The sequence below is a fragment of the Mandrillus leucophaeus genome, unplaced genomic scaffold, assembly GCF_000951045.1.
Source record: "Mandrillus leucophaeus isolate KB7577 unplaced genomic scaffold, Mleu.le_1.0 Scaffold763, whole genome shotgun sequence".
Lineage (NCBI taxonomy): Eukaryota > Metazoa > Chordata > Mammalia > Primates > Cercopithecidae > Mandrillus > Mandrillus leucophaeus.
In genome coordinates this window covers 899,065-917,343 of record NW_012108286.1, presented here as the reverse complement: position 1 = coordinate 917,343, position 18,279 = coordinate 899,065, and the positions used below count along the sequence as shown (strand labels likewise).

Sequence of the window (18,279 nt, the reverse complement as noted above, 5' to 3'; positions counted from 1 at the left end):
TACGGGGCTCTGTACAGGCTACAAAGCCTTATGCAGCAGTGCCTCAGAAAAGGTTATCCTGAGCAAGGGCTTATTTGAAAGACTGATTTACGCATATTTTAAAATTATTACAAGCTCCTTTAAAAATTTTCTAGCTCTGAAAGCTCTTTGTAAATATCTATTCAGGTTTTTATTTCTTTAGACCTTCAGATGTCCTTGGAATTCAGATTGCTTTCATAGGAGAATTCAGAAAGATGTAGCAACTTACAGGCAAAAAAACTGAAGATATTAAATAACATTCCAAGCACTCAGTACAAGTTGTGGCAAATATAGAAATGGAAATTAGATCTTCCTTTCTGTCTTAATCAATTCCTATGCTTCTGTTATTATTAAGTTGCAAAATTAGATAAACCTTCTGATTCCACTGAAGATAACAGATGGGTTTGGGGCAGAACAGACCTTTGTGAATCACAAACAGAAGGCACTTGACCCACCATCAGGTTTTATTTTATAAACTATTTGTACTAAAAAGAATATTATTTTGGGAACTAACTATGAAACATATATATCTTGGTGGCTGTATTGGAGACCACATAATCTGACTTTAAAAATCCCATACTGATGAAAAGTGATAACTTTGGTCAGAATAACATCTATTACATCAAGCTATAGATTCTAGATAATATATAGGTTCTAAATAGTCAAGATACTTGTAGGTTTTCAATAAAAATGTGGTTAAAATGCCACTTGGATAAAATTTCAAAACTAAAAAAGGAAAAGCACAAATGAAAACGAAACACTAATTATGAACCTCAGAGATCCTTAGCATACACACAAAACCCCATCAGTTTAGTTGGAACATCTAAGCTTTGCTGATAAAAGCTTATCAATATTTCATAATATTCTCTTTTTTTCTTTTTAATTTCCCTTGAATATTATAATGGGCAAAATACCATTTCTAATTTCTTTGTTGAGACAGAGTTGATAGGTAAAGAATGGAAATTCAGTAGGAATCTCACCAGTTTCTGTGTTTGTAAATTTGGTCCTTATAACTTGTATTTGTTTGCTAATTCCTAAGTAATTGATCACTGAATGATTCTTTAGATCTTAGCATCTCCAATCAAATCTCTTGTGATCTGTACCATTATTTAGATAATTTTCATTTACAGTCAGATCTGAGGTTCCTCGCATTGTCCTCAGTGATGGATAAGGTGCTAAGGTGTTGAGAAACTTAAAAACCAATAAAGTTTATTAGAATTGCCTTATGATTAATATGATTAAGGCAGGAGAAGAAAATCCTAAAGAAAAGATTCAACAACCAAGATTATGGGAGCAAGAATATTTGGATCAGAGTCCATGAATATTGGGAAGACAGGAGTAAACAATAAAATGAAGAAACCAGATGATAAATGCATATTAAACACGTGTCAAGTGGGACTCGAAAGAAATGAAGAAGAAATTGTGAAAGAGGAAGGAGTATTGCAACACTTGCTCAGATGTGAAAATCTTATCGCATGTAAGAAAAATGGACAATTTATATTTTATACAATATATATCTAGATCGTATATATCTAGAACTCTACACAGTATACTTCACATGTGTAAACACTTGACATGATGTGTACAGTATTTGCTAGAGATTAAAATCTTGTTGATTTCAATTTCTGAATATCATTTTCTAGCTAAAACCACAAATTGAGATTAGTGTAAGTTATGTGAACTTAAGCTGTAGTAATTTGTATTTAAAATTAAAGAAGAGAACCAATTATTGATGTTAAGAAATCATATACCAGATGTTGACGAGGCAGAGGGAATTAAATTTAGGAACAATTAATAATAGAAAGACTAAAGCCACCAGGATGTGCCACATTGAGACATGAGAGGACTGAGTGAGACTAAGAGAGTTATTCCCACTTCAAACCAACACCAACTAATCAAGCAAAATTCTTCCCTTGCTTTCTCCTTAACTGTGGTTGAAGCTGGCTGCCATAAATGTGTTACTTAAAAGAAAAAACTTTATATTGAGGAAAAATTATACTGCTTGTTATGGGCTGAATATTTGTGCATTCGCAAAATTTACATGTTGAAGCTGTAACCCCTCAAACTGATGGTATTTGAAGATGGGTCTTTGGGAGGTAATTAGGGTTAAGTGAGGTCATGATGGTGGGGCCTGGTCTAGTGGGATTGGGCCCATATAAGAAGAGACACAAGAAAGCTCTTTTGCTCTCTCTCTCTTTTGCTTTCTCGGTATGCACAAAGAAGAGGCCATGTGAGCACACAATAAGACAGTGGTCACCTCTAAAGCAAGAGAAGAGGCTTCCGACTAAAATTAAACCTGACAGCACTTGGACTTCCCAGCCTCCAGAATCATAAGAAATAAATTTCTACTGTTTAAGTCATTCAGTCTATGGTATTTTGTTATGGCAGCTTGAGAAAACTCAGACATTCCTCAATCAGGTCAGAGTCTAAAAGTTTTGAGAAAGGTTATACTTGATGTCAGACTGAGAATTATGGCAATATAGCATAACTGAAATGTTCTCTTGCAGAAATAACATGACTAGAGAATTAGCTCTAACACTGCTTGGATTGCAATAGATATCGGATTTAGAGTATAGTTTCATCTAACTGTTTCTACTAATGCCTACTGAGAACCTAATGAAGAGATTTCTCCACTCTCCACTTTTTTGCTCTAGTGACTAGGTGCTGTTCAGAGTCAATAAACTGCTGGCAAGCAAGCTTTAGAAAGAAATTAGTATGACATTTCATGAAGACACATAAGGTGGTTCAGTCATACCTTCTCTTGGTTCTTATCATTCTTCTCATAAGGGCCACCTCCACCTCCTCCACCTCCTCCTCCATCACCTCCTCCGCCTCCTCCATCTCCACCTCCTCCTTCTTCTCCTCCGCCATCTCCAGCTCCACTAACAGCAGGGCCTCCAAATCCACAGGTAGAACTTCCAGATACTCCTTTGAACTGGAAAGCTCCCTCACTTGGTCTCTTTTCCAAAGTTTCATTTTCCTTGTTTTCACTCTTCTTTCTATTCTTTTCTACACAGGGCACCACACCAAGTTGAAGCAAGCATTCCACAATATTTAGCGCCACGTCACAGATACGAGAGCTGATGTCATGATTAAGGACAAGATAAACAGCCTTCAGAACTACCTGAGGAAGACAATATAAACACTGCATGATTAAGTTACCTGCACTCCCTCTTCCTAAAGAGATTTGGTTATTATGTTTAATCCATTTCCTTAGGCTAATCTATGAAATTGGGTAGAAATAATTTAGACAATTGTCAAATTTTCCTATAAAAGTTGCCATGGAATCTTGTGTATTTTCTTAATAGAGAGTATAAGTCACCCAAAGTATTAAAAATATATACACGTATTATCTCATGTAAACTTTCCAAAACATGCTATGATATCAACAATTAATGAGGATATTGAAGCACAGTGAGTTAATGGGAGAGTAATTATTTGTCCAAATGGAAACTTGTTCTATTGATTTTTTAAAATAAAAGTGTTTTAATCCCCTGCTTTTCATTCATTACTAATAATGGATAAAGAACAGTGATTTCCTTTTGCTCGTTCATGACTGTATCATTATTCATACTTCATTTAAAGTACAAAATATTTGCATGTTTAAATTATGTTCCTTTATTGGTTTTAATACAGTAAATTATTTGCTAAGCCAGGATTCCTAATGTGCAATAAAAATTTTGTGAAATATAATTGTAAAATATAACAACCCCTTCATTTGCTAATAACTATACTCAAGATAGGCACTCTTGAGAATGCAAGCTTAAATCTTTTAAGAACTTTTATTCATTTTTTTTTCTGGCTACACAGGAGGTTTGTAGTCCTGTTGATATCAAAATAAAATAAGTGAATAATTTTTTGCCCTCATTCTAGACAAAAGAGACTTATTAAACACATACACATGTATATTCAGGATTCACTAATGGTTTTGGATTATAAAAATATTCTGAGATCTGATCAAATGTAATGCAATGCTTGAAAAAAAAAGTAAGGTGCACCTATGATGGTTGACACATTGGTGAATTTTTTCAATGGGTGGCTTTTTCATTTCAAGGTTTGATAATTTCTAAGAATCTATATGCCCATTTTATACAACGTTGCAAAAATGCACCAAATAATTAATATCTGTCTAACTTTGGTAAGAAAAATTCTTGCTTCTTACAGAAAGATCAAGCATTCCATTCTTGTGGACAAAGTTATTGGTCCCATCAATATGTTCTGTGTCCTCTAGGTAGCTGTAGTTTATGCAGGAGTCTGTGAGGCTTCGAGGTAGGTTAGCACATGCCAGAGGTTCATGTGGCATCTCCGGGATAGGCACCTGGTTGCAGAGTTTCCTCATATGCTCATTGAAAAAGTCTGCGTAGCCTACGTTAAATGACGCCAAAGTGGTATTGAAGGTCGCAACTGTGATGGTGGAGATCTGAGATCGCACTAATAAAATGAAAGCAATGTCTTAGCTCTTCCTACATTAACCTACAATATCAGTTAGACATTTATACTATTACTTCAATCATGACCACAATAACAGCTGAGTTTTTGAAAATATTTAACTTATAGTCTCAAAGTTATTCTCAACTCTCATGGGACTACTGAAGCTACTAAGGCCATATGATGTGTGGAAAATATTAAAAGTTGTAGAAAAATGTGAATTATAACTAGCTTCCTTAAGGCTGAGATTAGGATTTAACTTCTGCTAACACTGACTTAGTTTAGTTGATCAGAATAGATGAATTTTACCCACTGTTAGATGATAGATTATACTGATACAAACTATTTGTTTATAGCATTTTTATCTAGTATATTAAGGAACAACAAACATGAATAATTTTTTTCTCCTTTGGCTAAAAGTAACTGAATATAAATTTGTCATGGTAACTAACAGATGTCATTGAATATTTGAAATACAGTGCAGATCAAAGAGGGACTAAATTTATGCTTCCATGAGAACATAAGAAAAAAATCAATTATTCTGTTAAAAGTACAGAATGAGAACCTGTCTTGGATTACACCCAGACACACATGTTTGTTTCACATAAAACACACAAGAACTTATCTAAAATAGAAGCTGTCTGAAAAAAAAAAAAAAATTGGTGGCCTTGGAAGGCAGTGACTTTCCTCCTGCTGAAGGTATACAAGCCCTTCAGAGGGATCTCATAGAGGGGATTGAAGCACTGAATCTAGATGTCTTCCAAGGTCTCTTTCAGCCCTGTGGGTCTATGATCTTTTGAGAACAAATATGAATGGCTTGTCCTTGCTATCCCTCTGAGAGGTATGGTGTTTACAGTGTGGTATTAAATAGTTCTTGCTGCTAAGGATATGCTAAGAATGGCTAACAAGTAAATTACCAAGCAATACAGCACAAGAATGCCAGTTTTCAGAAAACACAGGAAGCAGATTACAATGGGAAAGTAACATGGTGTAAGGACAGAAAACAAGAAAAGAAATCTGAACTCCTGCCCGTAGGCCTCACCTCCTACCCACCTTCCTTGACGGTGTTTTCTCCATGGCTGTTGGAGGGGTCCGGCAGGTCGCTTACCAGGGTGTGATGGGAGTGGGAATGCCTGGCACTCAGACTCTCCATCTCAGTGGCTGCATCTGAACTGCCTCGCCGGGTCAATTTCCCTGGGATGAATAAGAGCACCCCACAAGAGAGTTTTAAAATCTGAAAGGTTTTCTGCCAAGATATTGTCTTTCCTAAGGACAGCAGGGAGAGTGCGGGGCTGTTAGGAAAAGTGTGAAACACAGACAACAAAGCAAGAACTGAACTTGCCATGGGGATACTCAGGGTCAGGATGATTGATGAAGCTGCCTGTGATAAGGTCAGCCCCAATCTTAGCCAAATGTCAGAAAACATCTGTTGTGGCCCAGCTAGCTGTCAGCTCCCAACTTTAAACTGGTCTATTTAATATGCAATCTAGAAAGAAAAAAAAAAATATATATATATATATCTTTGTTGTTTTTTGAAAAATAAATCCAAGTTTAATAAATATCTGCTGTCTAGATTCACAATGGAAATTAATGCACAGAGCGCCCTAAGGCCACATTTCTTTGTCTAGAATGATATAAGAAATAAGATTGTTACCTGTCTAATTTCACAGAACTCTTGCATAATTACTTCAATTATCTGGATTTATTCAGCTGTGAAAACACAGCATAATTTTGGTACTGGAGAACCTGCATTTGAGCCCCAGATTTCTTGGCTGAATTGTTCGAGAAAGATTCAAATTTGCCCAGGAGCCCTAGATCCAGTTCTAAACAGGCCACTTAAACTCTGCCCTATTTTGGAAGGACTCGTGGTCACCTAAAATGGTGGTTTGCCAGCCTCCTTTCTCAATTCCTCGCCTGTCTTCTCCCAGCCCAGAGAAACTTCCAAAGGAGAATGCGCTGCGCGTGGGGGACACATCCAGGTGGTCCTCGTGAAGCAGAAAGGGCACTCCCATTCTCCGTGGCCTCCTCTTGCCTGTGTGGTGGAATGGAATGGAGCCTTTCCTCTCTCGGTCTTCTTTGCGACTCTTGAACTACAGTGATGAAAGGTGTAGAATTAGGGACAGGGCAAAGAAAACGTTACAATCTGCTTCCCAAGGGGCTCCATGATCTGCAATAAAATATAAGAAATGTTCCAGGAAGAGGAGACCCAGAAAGTCACTGAATATCATCCAATAGAAATTGGAGAAATTTCATGTTAAAAGAGTGAAAGAAACTAAGTAAAAGGTCACTTATTCCATGGGTCTTTCTCCTGGGTTGGGTTAGACTAGTGGTTTGCAAAGTGTGGTCCCTGGACCAGCAGCATCAGCATCACTTGGGAACTTATTAGAAATGCAAATTCTCAGACATATTGTATCAGACCCTCAGCAGCTGAGGTCCAGCAATGTGTGTTTTAACAGGCCTGGTAGGTAATTCTGACGCACACTAAAGTTTGCAAATCACACGGTTAGAGTCACTACTTGAACCAGCCTGTCTTTTTCTGTTCCATTTTTCATGATAGTGATCCATTGTTCCAATTAGCCAACTTTAAATGTGTGCCACTGTTTGTAATTTCTCCTCATTTTGCAGGTAAGAAATTGACCCTTAGAAATTTTAGGTAGCTTGCCCAAGATTGAGTCCAAACTCAAAAGCAGGTCTTCTAGTTAAACACTTCATATTTTTCTGCCATTACTCTGCCTCTCTTTTTTGTAAGTATATGGAGATAAACAGCAAATAATATGTGTAGACCTATGTATATGTATATATATAGTGGTTTGCTTTCTCTTTTCCAAAACTGTTAGTTTAATAACAGAAACTAACTAACAAAGAGTCAAAGAAGATACAGACCATACATTGCCACAAACTCACTATTCCTACCAAACAAGTTCAAAACCAAGTGCAACTAAAAGTTTAGAATTGCTAGGGAAGCTTTTAAAATACAACAATTCCTTAGCCTACCTTCAGCAATTCTGGCTTAATTGGTCTGGGATTGAGCCTGAAGATTTTTTAAAGCTCCTTAAAAATTATCATATGCAGCCAGTATTGAAAACTATTTTTTCCTTTCAAATAATCAATGTTTTAAGAAAATTGATGGCTGTTGTCTTTTGTTGCATCATTAACAAAGGCAGAAAACTGCTTACTTAGCAACACTTTCAGCTCATAATAGGTCAATATCGTGTTATTTGTTCTTTGTTGGCATAATTAAACTAACAGTTTTGGAAAAGAGAAAGCAAACCACTATATATATACATATACATAGGTCTACATATATTATTTTCTGTTTATCTCCATATACTTACAAAAAAGAGAGGCAGAGTAATGGCAGAAAAATATGAAGTGCTTAACTAGAAGACCTACTTTTGAGTTTGGACTCAATCCTGGGCAAGCTACCTAAAATTTCTAAGGGTCAATTTCTTACCTGCAAAATGAGGAAAATAAGGATGTCATTGGATTAAATGAGAACTACTTATAAAAAGTACTTGATAAAAATGAGTTGAACCATACAAATGAAAGTTACCATCAGTGTTACCACAATTATTTCCACCACCACACTGCTTTACACTGCTTTATGCATATGATCAGGATTGAGCTTCACGACAACCCTGTGGAGCATTTAGAACAGGAAGTTCACTCATACACACAGAGGGACTTGCACAGGGGTATGCTGCAAGTCAGTGTTACATCTAGGAGCTGACTTCGGTTCCTAAGGTCCCTTTCCCACCCCACCCCATACCGCAGTATGATCAGAAACATCTCATGTCCCACTGACATTTTTTATTTACCAAAATATCAAAGAGCATAAGCATTTCTACTCACCTTTTTAAAAATATTCATGCCCAGGTCTGAAGAAAGATCTGGGACTGCAGACCTACGCAGATTGGTCAGTGAAACTTTGGAAAAGGCCTCAGAGCTAAGAGATTTTTCCTCCTCATTACACTTCATGGTGAGATCCTTAATAAAGGAAGACAATGATCAAGGACTTAGGACTTTACATCCAAATACTTTTCTTATTGAAATGTCACATTTTTAACAGGGATGCACTACTGCTTTGATACCTTTGAACAATTGAACTTGTATGTCTGGACTTCTGGAATCCAAATTCTGCTAGTGAGAATATGTATTTCATATTAATTGTAATTCTTGTTTGGAGTTTTCGGCACTGAGGTCATGTAGCCCCAGATCTAGAATGCTAAGAAAATAGAGAGAAGATGGATCTCTCTCTCTCTCTTTTTTTTTTTAATTAAAAAGAGTGGTTTTTTCCCATTGAATGATTCAGTAAAGCAGATATCCACCTAGGCAGAATATCTACTACTAAACAGATTATGTTTCTTTTTAACTCTGCTATTGCTCATGTTTGTTTTCAGAATATGCAGAAACAAATTTCAGACTCAGCCAATTCACATTTAAGTAAATCCAAACAACTGGAACACACTACAAGTCACATTTTTCTCTACATTTTCAACACCTGGTGTTGATGAGAAAGAGGGCAAGAACAAGTGTTCAAGCTGATATTAGGTCATTCATTTATCAAAAACCAATTGTCATGAGGATATCACCATATCAGTACACATTCAGTTTACTTCTCCAAACATTTATAATAAATAGCAAGACTATCAAAATGCAGTATTCCTAATAATGACATTAAGACACTAAAAAATGTTGAGTTATGCAAAAGAGGTTACACCATGTTTAGTAAAATCCTATGTCACAGATTTTATGATATTAGTAATCAACAGATTAAATGTCAGAACTCTCTGTTAATTACTACTTTGATTATCCATTAGACCCAATTTTCCACTATTCTAGATAAACAAAGACTTATACTAAATTAGCATGTGTAAGAGGTGCACTTCTTCAAATGATTAAGTGCTAAAGGGCAGCAAAGGTCAAGCGTGCAAGATGGAAGGCAAAAGATAATAGCAACAGTGTAACCCACCAACCAAAAAGTCAGCACTAGAGTACATAAGAGCTGGATGGACAGAGGAAAAAAGAATCCATTATGGCAAAGTTGCTGGTTTGAATGACAATGAACTGAGTTTTTCTTACTTGCGTTTTGTGGGTGTTCACTAGTGAGGGAGCTGCCGCCACCATGGAGCTACTCCTGGGTCTGGGCAGGAGAGGAATATCTGGCTCTGGAGGCTTTTCTGGCTTCTCTTCCAACATATGTCGCAGCCTTTGTAGATAGTACATCAGAGACCACTGAGTGCCTTCCTCAGACCAATGGGGCTGAAGTAGGCAGCGCAGAACAGCAACGTCAAAGTAGGTGGCATAGCGGGACCTTTGGCATGGAGGTATCACAAGAGAGGCCCTGTTCCCAATGGCAGAAAGAAGATAATTATACTGGCAATCAAGCTTTCAGAGGGGCAGCACAGCATGGCTTATAGCTCTACTTTTCTCATTTGTTTAGTTATTCATTTACTTGTTTCTTATGTGGTTTACTCTGATATCCTTCCAATTGGTCTCTCTCATTCCATTTTCACTAAACATCTCTTGAAAGTAGAGATATTGAAAGAATTTTGAGGGATGGATAGGAATTAGCCAGGCAAAGTTGAGGTTTGGGCAGGAGGGAGGATTGGCGTTTCTGTCAGAGGGAACGTTGCCTACAAAGGTATGAATTTTTAAAATCATGAGTTTGATTACCTAAGTAATTGGTGAGTAATCTGGGTGATGGACAATGATGAGAGTGAGAGCTATAGAAATAGATGAGGTTCAGATTACAATGCTTCCTTTATGCTAAGATCAGGTATGACTTTTACCCCGATAGAAATAGAAATGATATTTGCCTTGCCTACTTCATTGAGCTATTTTAACTTCAGTTGTGAAAATACTATGTAAAATAACTAAAGAAAAGCTACAAAATGATAAGAAACAGAAGTTTTTCTACGAGGAAAATAAATAAAATAATTTTGAGAATTCTAAAGTTATATATCCTTGCGAGAGAGCAAGACTATTTTTTTAAAAATCTCAAGTTCCTGGGATTCTATTATTCAATTTAAACACATAATATATTCACTACCTAGTGTTTAATTTAATTCTACTACAAAGTAGTTTTAAGAAATTACTCAGATTAATACATCACCCTATGTATCTTAGGTGCAACAAATTGAAAATTTGTGTCCCAAAAAATTCAGATTTAAAGGTAAGTTTAACTTCCTCACCTTGAAGAACATATGGTCTGGTGAGAAAGACAGGAAATAAATAGCAAAATATAAACTTAGAACTTCTGGGATCCAAGATGGTATCCTAAATCTAAAATCTAAACTTAACTCCCAAGCAAAATTTCCTTCTGATTTAGGTGATGCAAAAGAGAGATGTTTGTACCCTCCCATAAACTAGCAAATGATGCTACCCACACACAAAGTGCTCTCACAAAAGACGCAGCCACGGAGAGTGAGTAGGGATTTTCCTAAACTTCTTAGGCTCATATTTTTTTTAATTAAAAAGTCTACGGCTCACTAGTGGTTCAAGAAAATAATTCCATAGGACACAGCTACTATTTTAACCTATTAACTAGAATAAAAACTATGGAGTAAGGACTTGGATGTTTGGTGAAACTTTTGTCTCACTTGATACGTTTGTTATAAGTCATTGATAAAATACATTTCTGACTGTGGGTTTCAGTAAAAAGTTCAAAAATACAAACCCAAACCATATCTGTCCCTTGCAAATTATTTTTACAGCTTTTCCACTTCCCTATCGAAGCACATACCATACTTTATTATTTTTTTCTCTTGTTAATAGCACCGTCTGATGGGTTGAGGTGCAATTGCCTACGTATACAATGGTTTTGAATTTCAAAGCTATCTTACAGTCTAATATTCTTGAATATTTTGACAAGTAGGAAATAAATATAAATTGAAGTTTAAACACAAAAGTGAGTTGGCAGTCATATGAAAAGAAGCCTTCTACAATTCTTAAATTCCCATATGTGCTATGCCAGAGTTTATCCTTTTTCCGGAGACCTAGAATATTCTTTGGACATCAGTTTTGTGACAACTTTTAATCTATCATAAAGTCTCATAGAATCTCCTTCCAACCACTTCTCATCAGTTCCACAGACACCACCCTAATCCTAGCCACTAACATCTCTCATCAGGCTTATTGCAATTACTTCCTACTAATCTACTAGTTTCTCCTCTTATTCCTCCACTCCCTGGCTCAAACCCTTTCAGTACATTATTCAATCACCTTAGAATAAAATGCAAGCTCCCTTACAGTAGTGAACCAGGCCTGAATAGTCTGGCTGGGTTTACCATTCCAAACTCACTCTCTGTTATGCTTGCCCTGGTGTGCCAGTTATTGATTTATTGCCTCTCAGCCCCAGATACATTTTTTGGTAAAAAGTCCTGTTTTAATATTTTCTCAAATTGTCCAGTATGCCACTTGTTTACTCCTGAGACCCTGAGTGCCACTTGTTTACTCCTGTGACCCAGTTTGAAGGAAACTAAAAATCTTTTCATTTCTATCCATTTCCTAAAAGGCTTTCACTGCTCTTCCCTTCCCCTACCCATCCCATTTCTCCTTAAAGATTCATGATGCAACCCACTCCTCTCAGCCTATCATTTATACCTCAGATGATAGGATTTCTTTCCCCCCGCCCCCATGCTGCAATCTTGGATTTATAAACAAAAGACAAAGTATAGGGTTGGCTGGCTACCAGCTGGGTAATTTTAGGTCCTCAAGGCTTTGTGACAATCATTTGGTTTATTATAAGAGCCTGTGAAACTGTTGTTTTCTTGACTAGGCTGCTATGGTTAAGACAGTTATTACTAGTTCAACCAAATTATTTCCTCCCCATTGGAATAGCTGGTAGTTATTCTTCACCCGTTACCCTCTGCCCCACACTTTAAAGTGCCCAAATGTTTCCAGTTAGTAAATTAGATCAGGGAGTTCCATAAATTACTTCAAATCCCTAGAGCAGTGCTCCACACAAGATAACCATGAACCACATTCATGAGAATCCTTCCTTCCAAGAAGGATATGAAGGAGGGAGGTTGTTAAAAACGCAGGCACCAGGTCTTGCCCCAGACTTCCTAAACCAGAATTTCAGAGGACATGGTCCTGGAATCTTTATTTTAAACAATATTCTCAGGTACTCTTTGAATACTTTTTTAAAAAAATACAAAAATTGCTTTATTGGATATCAATAAACTGCACACATAACTATACAAAACGTTTCCTTGATACAAAATGTGAGAAATATAAGTACCAATGTACCTTTAAAAATGTAAACATCTTCCTCCCAGGCCTACCTGTTGGGCTCCCAAAATAGTTTTGGGAGATACATCGGGCAGATCAGAGCACCCCACTTAGGCCACCGACACGTGACAACCATTACTCACAGTCCCTTTTGAGACACTGTTAAATTGCCTGGGAAACAGGTGCCAACCGCGCCAAACAGGAAGCTGAAATAGCTGTCCGGGCTCAGGGCATCTCAGGCTCTAGACACGTCCTGGTGTCAGTCACCGCCTTGGAAGTCCCCGTGGCTGAACCTGGGGGTGGATTATTGCATAGTCACACCTAGTGGAGGGTGGCCTGAGGGCTCCTTCGAGGAGGGAGTGGGGAGGGTCCCCTGACTGGGGTGGATATTTCCCAGTCAGTCTGTCAGCTCTTGTCCTGTAGCTGAAACAGCTGCATCCAAACAGTTGTGAATACACAAACACATGCAGAAAAGCCAGTTCAAGAATGCCCCCGAGCTGGGGCTGCCAGCTGCCCTCCCGCCAGCCATCCACAGACATGGCCACGGGAGGTCCTCTTTCAGAGTCCACTGAGGGATCCAGGCAGAGGAAACAGAACCAGAAAATGGTTTTCATCAAGGTCTCGTGCGACGGATGCATCCAGAAATGGGGGCGCTCAAGAGGGAATTCTGTGGCATGAGGACATGGCGACCTCCTTCCTTCTGGAGCTTGGGGAGGTTGTTGGTTGGCGCGGGGTGGGGTGTCAGGTATGGAGAGGAAGTGGGAGCCTCTAGGGTCAGCAGGGGGCCCCTGAGCAGCCCGACTCTTGGTGCTTGTGGAGCAGGGCCATTCGGGAGAAGGTTCGAGTGCACGCCTGGCACTGGTACTTCTTGATGTCCAAGTGGGTCTGGAGGTGGGCCCGCAGGTTGGAGCGGTCGGCGAAGGCACGGCTGCAGTGGGGACAGGAGAAGGGCTTCTCACCGGTGTGGGTCCGGACATGGCCCCGCAGCAGCCAGGGTCTGGAGAAGGCCTTCCCGCAGGTTCCGCAGACGAAGGGCAGCGTGTGGCTTCGGATGTGTCTCTTGAGGACACCCAGGCTGAGGTATTCCTTATTGCAGTATTGGCAGTTGAAGGCTTTTTGAAACTGGGAATCCTTGGCTTCAGAGACCTGGGTCAGCTGCTTGGGAACTTGGCCCAAGCCTGGGGAGGTGGCATCGGCCTCCGCCTCCAAGGAAGAAGCTGAAGTGGAGGAGAAAGACGAAGGAGCCTGTGAGGGTGGGCTGGGGGACTGGGAGCCTTTCCCGCTGTCCTCATCTGACAGCGAGGTCAGTTCTGCCACCTTGGGACTCTCCTGGGAGAGTCCCAGTTGGAGGGAGGCCCTGGCAGTTGGTTGGGCTTGGAGCGCCAAGAAAGCGTCCCAGATGAGTGTTGGCGGCGAAGCAGAGGGGTTAAGGATCTCCGAACGTGGGATGGCTGCCAGCAGGTGGGCCCGGTGGTAGGGCTGCTGGAAGGTAAACTCTGGATTAGAGTCCGGCAGTTCGCTGTAGTTAGGCTTCCGATCAGGGTCAGAGGGCTTCCTGACGAGGAAAGAGCGCGGCATGGTGGCGAGGCACCGGGGTCGCTGAGTAGCACAGAAGTAGTGCAGGCGACCCACTCGCTAAGCGGAGTTCTGGAGCAATGAGCACAGCCGCCCCGCCAACTCCCTTAAGTACTCCAGGGGGGCGAGCAGGGCGGAACCTTTCCGGTCACGCCTCTTTATCACTTTCGCGCCAATTGGAGGCGCGCCTCCCCCGAAGGCCACGCTCTGAGCAAGTGGGCCGGGCCTGGCTGGGCTCGCACCCGAGCAGCTCGTGCCCTCCTTACTTTTTTTTTTTTTTTCAGTGGCGCAGTCTCGGCTCACTACAACCTCCCCTTCCGGGTTCAAGCGATTCTCCTGCCTCAGTCTCCTGAGTAGCTGAGATTACAGGTGCCCGCCACCACGCCTGGCTAACTTTTGTATTTTTAGTAGAGATGAGGTTTCTCCATGTTGGCCAGGCTGGTCTCGAACTCCTGACTTTAGATGACCCACCCGCCTCGGCCTCCCAAAGTGCTAGGATTACAGGCGTGAGCCACCGCGCCCCGCCTTGAACACTCTTAATAATCCCATATGGAGGTGCTGTAACTGAGAAGATATGCTGACGGTGTTGTCCCTGAGGGCAATAGATGAATCAATTGGTATCTTTCTCTACATACAGAATTTATCGACTGAAAGTAATTAACAACTGTACAGTTGAGTCCCATAAGCATTAACTATTTTCTAACAGGGCATGTTAGTTCAGCAAATGATGGGCTGCAGAACAGCAAGAATCCAACAACGTAAGGTTGTGATCAGAGAGTAGAAACGTATCCGTATCTTATGTAATCAAAATTTGTTAAGTAAAATCACATTTCAATTGCTTGATATTGAAAGAGACTCCATTTGAAAATATCAATAAATTAACAAGACGTTTGGTAGCAAATATTTAAGTACCTCGCTTTAAGGTGTTATTCAATCACTAGTTTCTTTGACTTAATGTGTGAGCTGTGCTGCACTTAATATTCAGTAAAAAGCAAGAACTATCAATAAATATTTTTATTTCATTTAAGACAGCATTATCAGGTACGATCAAAGTATCACCATCGAATAAAGTCATTTTAATTAACCAGCAGACTAACATGTGAGAAATACATTTTCACAACTGGATAAAAATGACGTGAAGGAGGCCTGGCCAGGGGGCTGCTGCCTGTAATCCCAGCACTTTGGGAGGCCAAGGCAGGCAGATCACGAGGTCAGGAAATCGAGACCATCGTGGCTATCACAGTGAAACCCTGACTCTACTGAAAATACAAAAAATAGCCAGGCATGGTGGCAGGCACCTCTAGTCCCAGTTACTTGGGAGGCTGAGGCAGGAGAATGGTGTGAACCTGGGAGGCGGAGCTTGCAGTGAGCTGAGATAGTGTCACTGCACTCCAGCCTGGGCAACAGAGCAAGACTCCATCAAAAAAAAAAAAAAAAAAAAATGACATGAGGGAAGCTTCTTAGATCATGTGATAGAAAAGTTCTTTTCAACTCTAATATCCTCTGAATCTAAAAGTTATTTCCTGGAAAAAAATTAAAAATAAAAATGTTATAAAAGAATATGAACACAACTTTTCTTCTAAATGATATATGTAAAAATAATGAAGAAAAGCACATATATAAAAAGTTAATAATATTTATAGCTATCTGATGGCTCATGGATGATTTTCACTTATTTTAAAAATATTTCATATATTTACATTTTTTTCTGTAATTGATTCTATACAAAAATTACATGCGTAGAATAAACAACATATTATGACAGAAAAGAATTTCAAAACTGGCAAGAATTTCTTTAGTCTATTTTCCAAACAACTATGGCTTTGGAAAGTCAAGTTATTGTTAATTAGGGTTGAGATCTGATAGCAGAAAGTATTGAAGGCAGATAAGCACTTGGGAAATACCAATCTATGGAAGCAAAGAACTGTCAGTCTTGACTCTATGCAGTATTTACTGAAGCATAAATTAACTCTCTGCATATATTAATTAAAAATGAAATCTAACATTAATTTAAAAACTAGCTACCTGTTTACTTATTGCAGAGTGCAGAGAAGACTGATGTGTAGTTCATTCAAGTTCAGAGCAAAACAGATAATGAATTGTATTTGATACAAGCAGACAGCTTTTGTTACTAGGATATTTGCATTGCTTTCTTATTAAAGTTCTCTTCTTTTCTGATCAATACATGAGCTCTTCCAATAAAGACACATTAACATTTGTATTTTCTGAAAGTTCTACTTTGTGCATCATTTCCATGGCAACCAACCACTGCAGCTGGGCAGAGAGAAAAAAGCTAACTCATTTTTCCGAAGTGCCACTGATTCATATCTAATTAACACACGTGAGTGTATGTTGCTGTGGGTGACTATGCACATATATGTGTCAGGGAATGCATATATATATATATATATATAGTGCTTGAGTGTAGACATATCAGAGAATAAGAAAAAAATGTTCACAAATAGTAGTCTTGAACATTATAGCTGGCTTTGTTTTTATTGGCAAATCAGAATGGAACCATTAACACTTGATTTTGCCAGAGAAAAGAAACATCATTTACTGTCTATATGTCTATATTTCTAAATTTCTATGCTTACTATGGATGAGAAAAATTATGTAAGAAATATTAGCTAATGAATACTTTTATGACCTCAGGATTTTACACTGATCTTGGTTTTTATGACATGTTTGAAAGTCAGACAGAGGCATAGTGTTTGAAGTAAAAGATTACTTACTCTTATTTGAAATTAAGTTAAACTTTTTGGAATTTGTATAAGATACAATTAGTGGAGGAGGAATGCTCAAGAATCGATGTGAAAAAATATGTACAGAAAGAGCCATAAACATTTTAATATATTAAATGATGGTGACATTATCATTATTATAGCCAGTTTCCAACATAGCCCCCAGTGATCCCTGCCTCCTGGTATTCACATTCTAGTGTGGTCCCCTCCCACACTGCACTAAAGTTAGTTGGTGTGATCCAAAGAGTATAGCAGAAGTGATGGTATTTCATTTCAGAGATTAGGTTATAAAAGATTAGGTTATAGAAGATTAGGTTATGAAAGATTAGGTTATAAAGGCGTCCATTTTGGATGCTCCCTTTCTTTCTTGAATAATTTGTTTTGGGGAAACCAGCTTCTATGTTACGAGCAGCCCTATGGAGAGACACAGATTGTGAGGAATTATGTCCTCTGGCCAACAGCCGTCTGAGTGAGCTTGAAAGCAAAGCCTCCAAACCAGTCAAGCCTTCAGATCCTGCAGGCCGGGCCAACAGCTTGAGAGACTTCGCGCCACAATCACTCAGCTAAGCTGTTTCAGCATTCATGATCCTCAGAAACTATGCAAAAAAATAAATGTCCTTTGTTTTAAACTGCTAGGATTTGGGATAATTTGTTATATAGAAATTGACAACTAATACAGACTTTAGAACCAAGATAAAACCCTAATTTTGAAAATGGTTTCTTAACAAGAAGTAAGGGGTGTACTACTGGGAACTGGAGAAGGAGAATCCTTGTTATATATTAACAGAAAGTTGCTTAGCTGTGATTTGGAAAGTTAAAAAATAAGTGCCTAGCCAACTGGGTGATCTAACAAAGGAGACTTCCAAATAAAGTGTTGAAGGTGCCTTCTAATTTCTTCTTGCTGCTTATAGTAAGTTGAGGGAGAAAAGTTATGAACTAAAGGAAGAACTGTTAAAGACTAATGAGCTGGAACTTGATTTTGAAAAATCTCAGCTTCTCCAGATGGCAAATAATTCTAAAATTAAGAAATGGCTTCCAATAAAATATCAGATATAAAGAACTTTTGGAAAAATGTGGTCTAAAGATGAAGCCAAGGGTGGGAGTTGTACAGTCGTTTGTTAAGGCTTCAGAATGATCCTAGACCATACCCAAGAATGCCGTTCCATTAGATCAAAGGCCTTCTCAGAGCTTGCAGTGAGCCGAGACCGCACCACTGCACTCCAGCCTGGGCGACAGAGCCAGACTCCGTCTCAAAAAAAAAAAAAAAAAAAAAAAAAAA

At 38.9% G+C, this 18,279-nt stretch overlaps 1 protein-coding gene and 1 pseudogene across 2 annotated transcripts in view; both read right to left on the bottom strand.

Annotated features, from left to right (window-relative positions):
* UNC80 (unc-80 homolog (C. elegans)) overlaps positions 1-18,279 on the bottom strand; it is a 251,121-nt gene that overhangs the window by 187,112 nt on the left and 45,730 nt on the right. For both annotated transcript variants that reach the window (XM_011966529.1, XM_011966530.1), the window contains exons 8-13: positions 9,529-9,790; positions 8,299-8,433; positions 6,320-6,536; positions 5,500-5,640; positions 4,181-4,449; positions 2,774-3,142 (exon numbers count right to left, since the gene is read on the bottom strand). In XM_011966529.1, the coding sequence (XP_011821919.1) occupies positions 2,774-3,142; positions 4,181-4,449; positions 5,500-5,640; positions 6,320-6,536; positions 8,299-8,433; positions 9,529-9,790 (1,393 nt within the window). The remainder of the gene's footprint in view (positions 1-2,773; positions 3,143-4,180; positions 4,450-5,499; positions 5,641-6,319; positions 6,537-8,298; positions 8,434-9,528; positions 9,791-18,279) is intronic.
* On the bottom strand, positions 13,456-14,259 carry LOC105529411 (annotated as a pseudogene).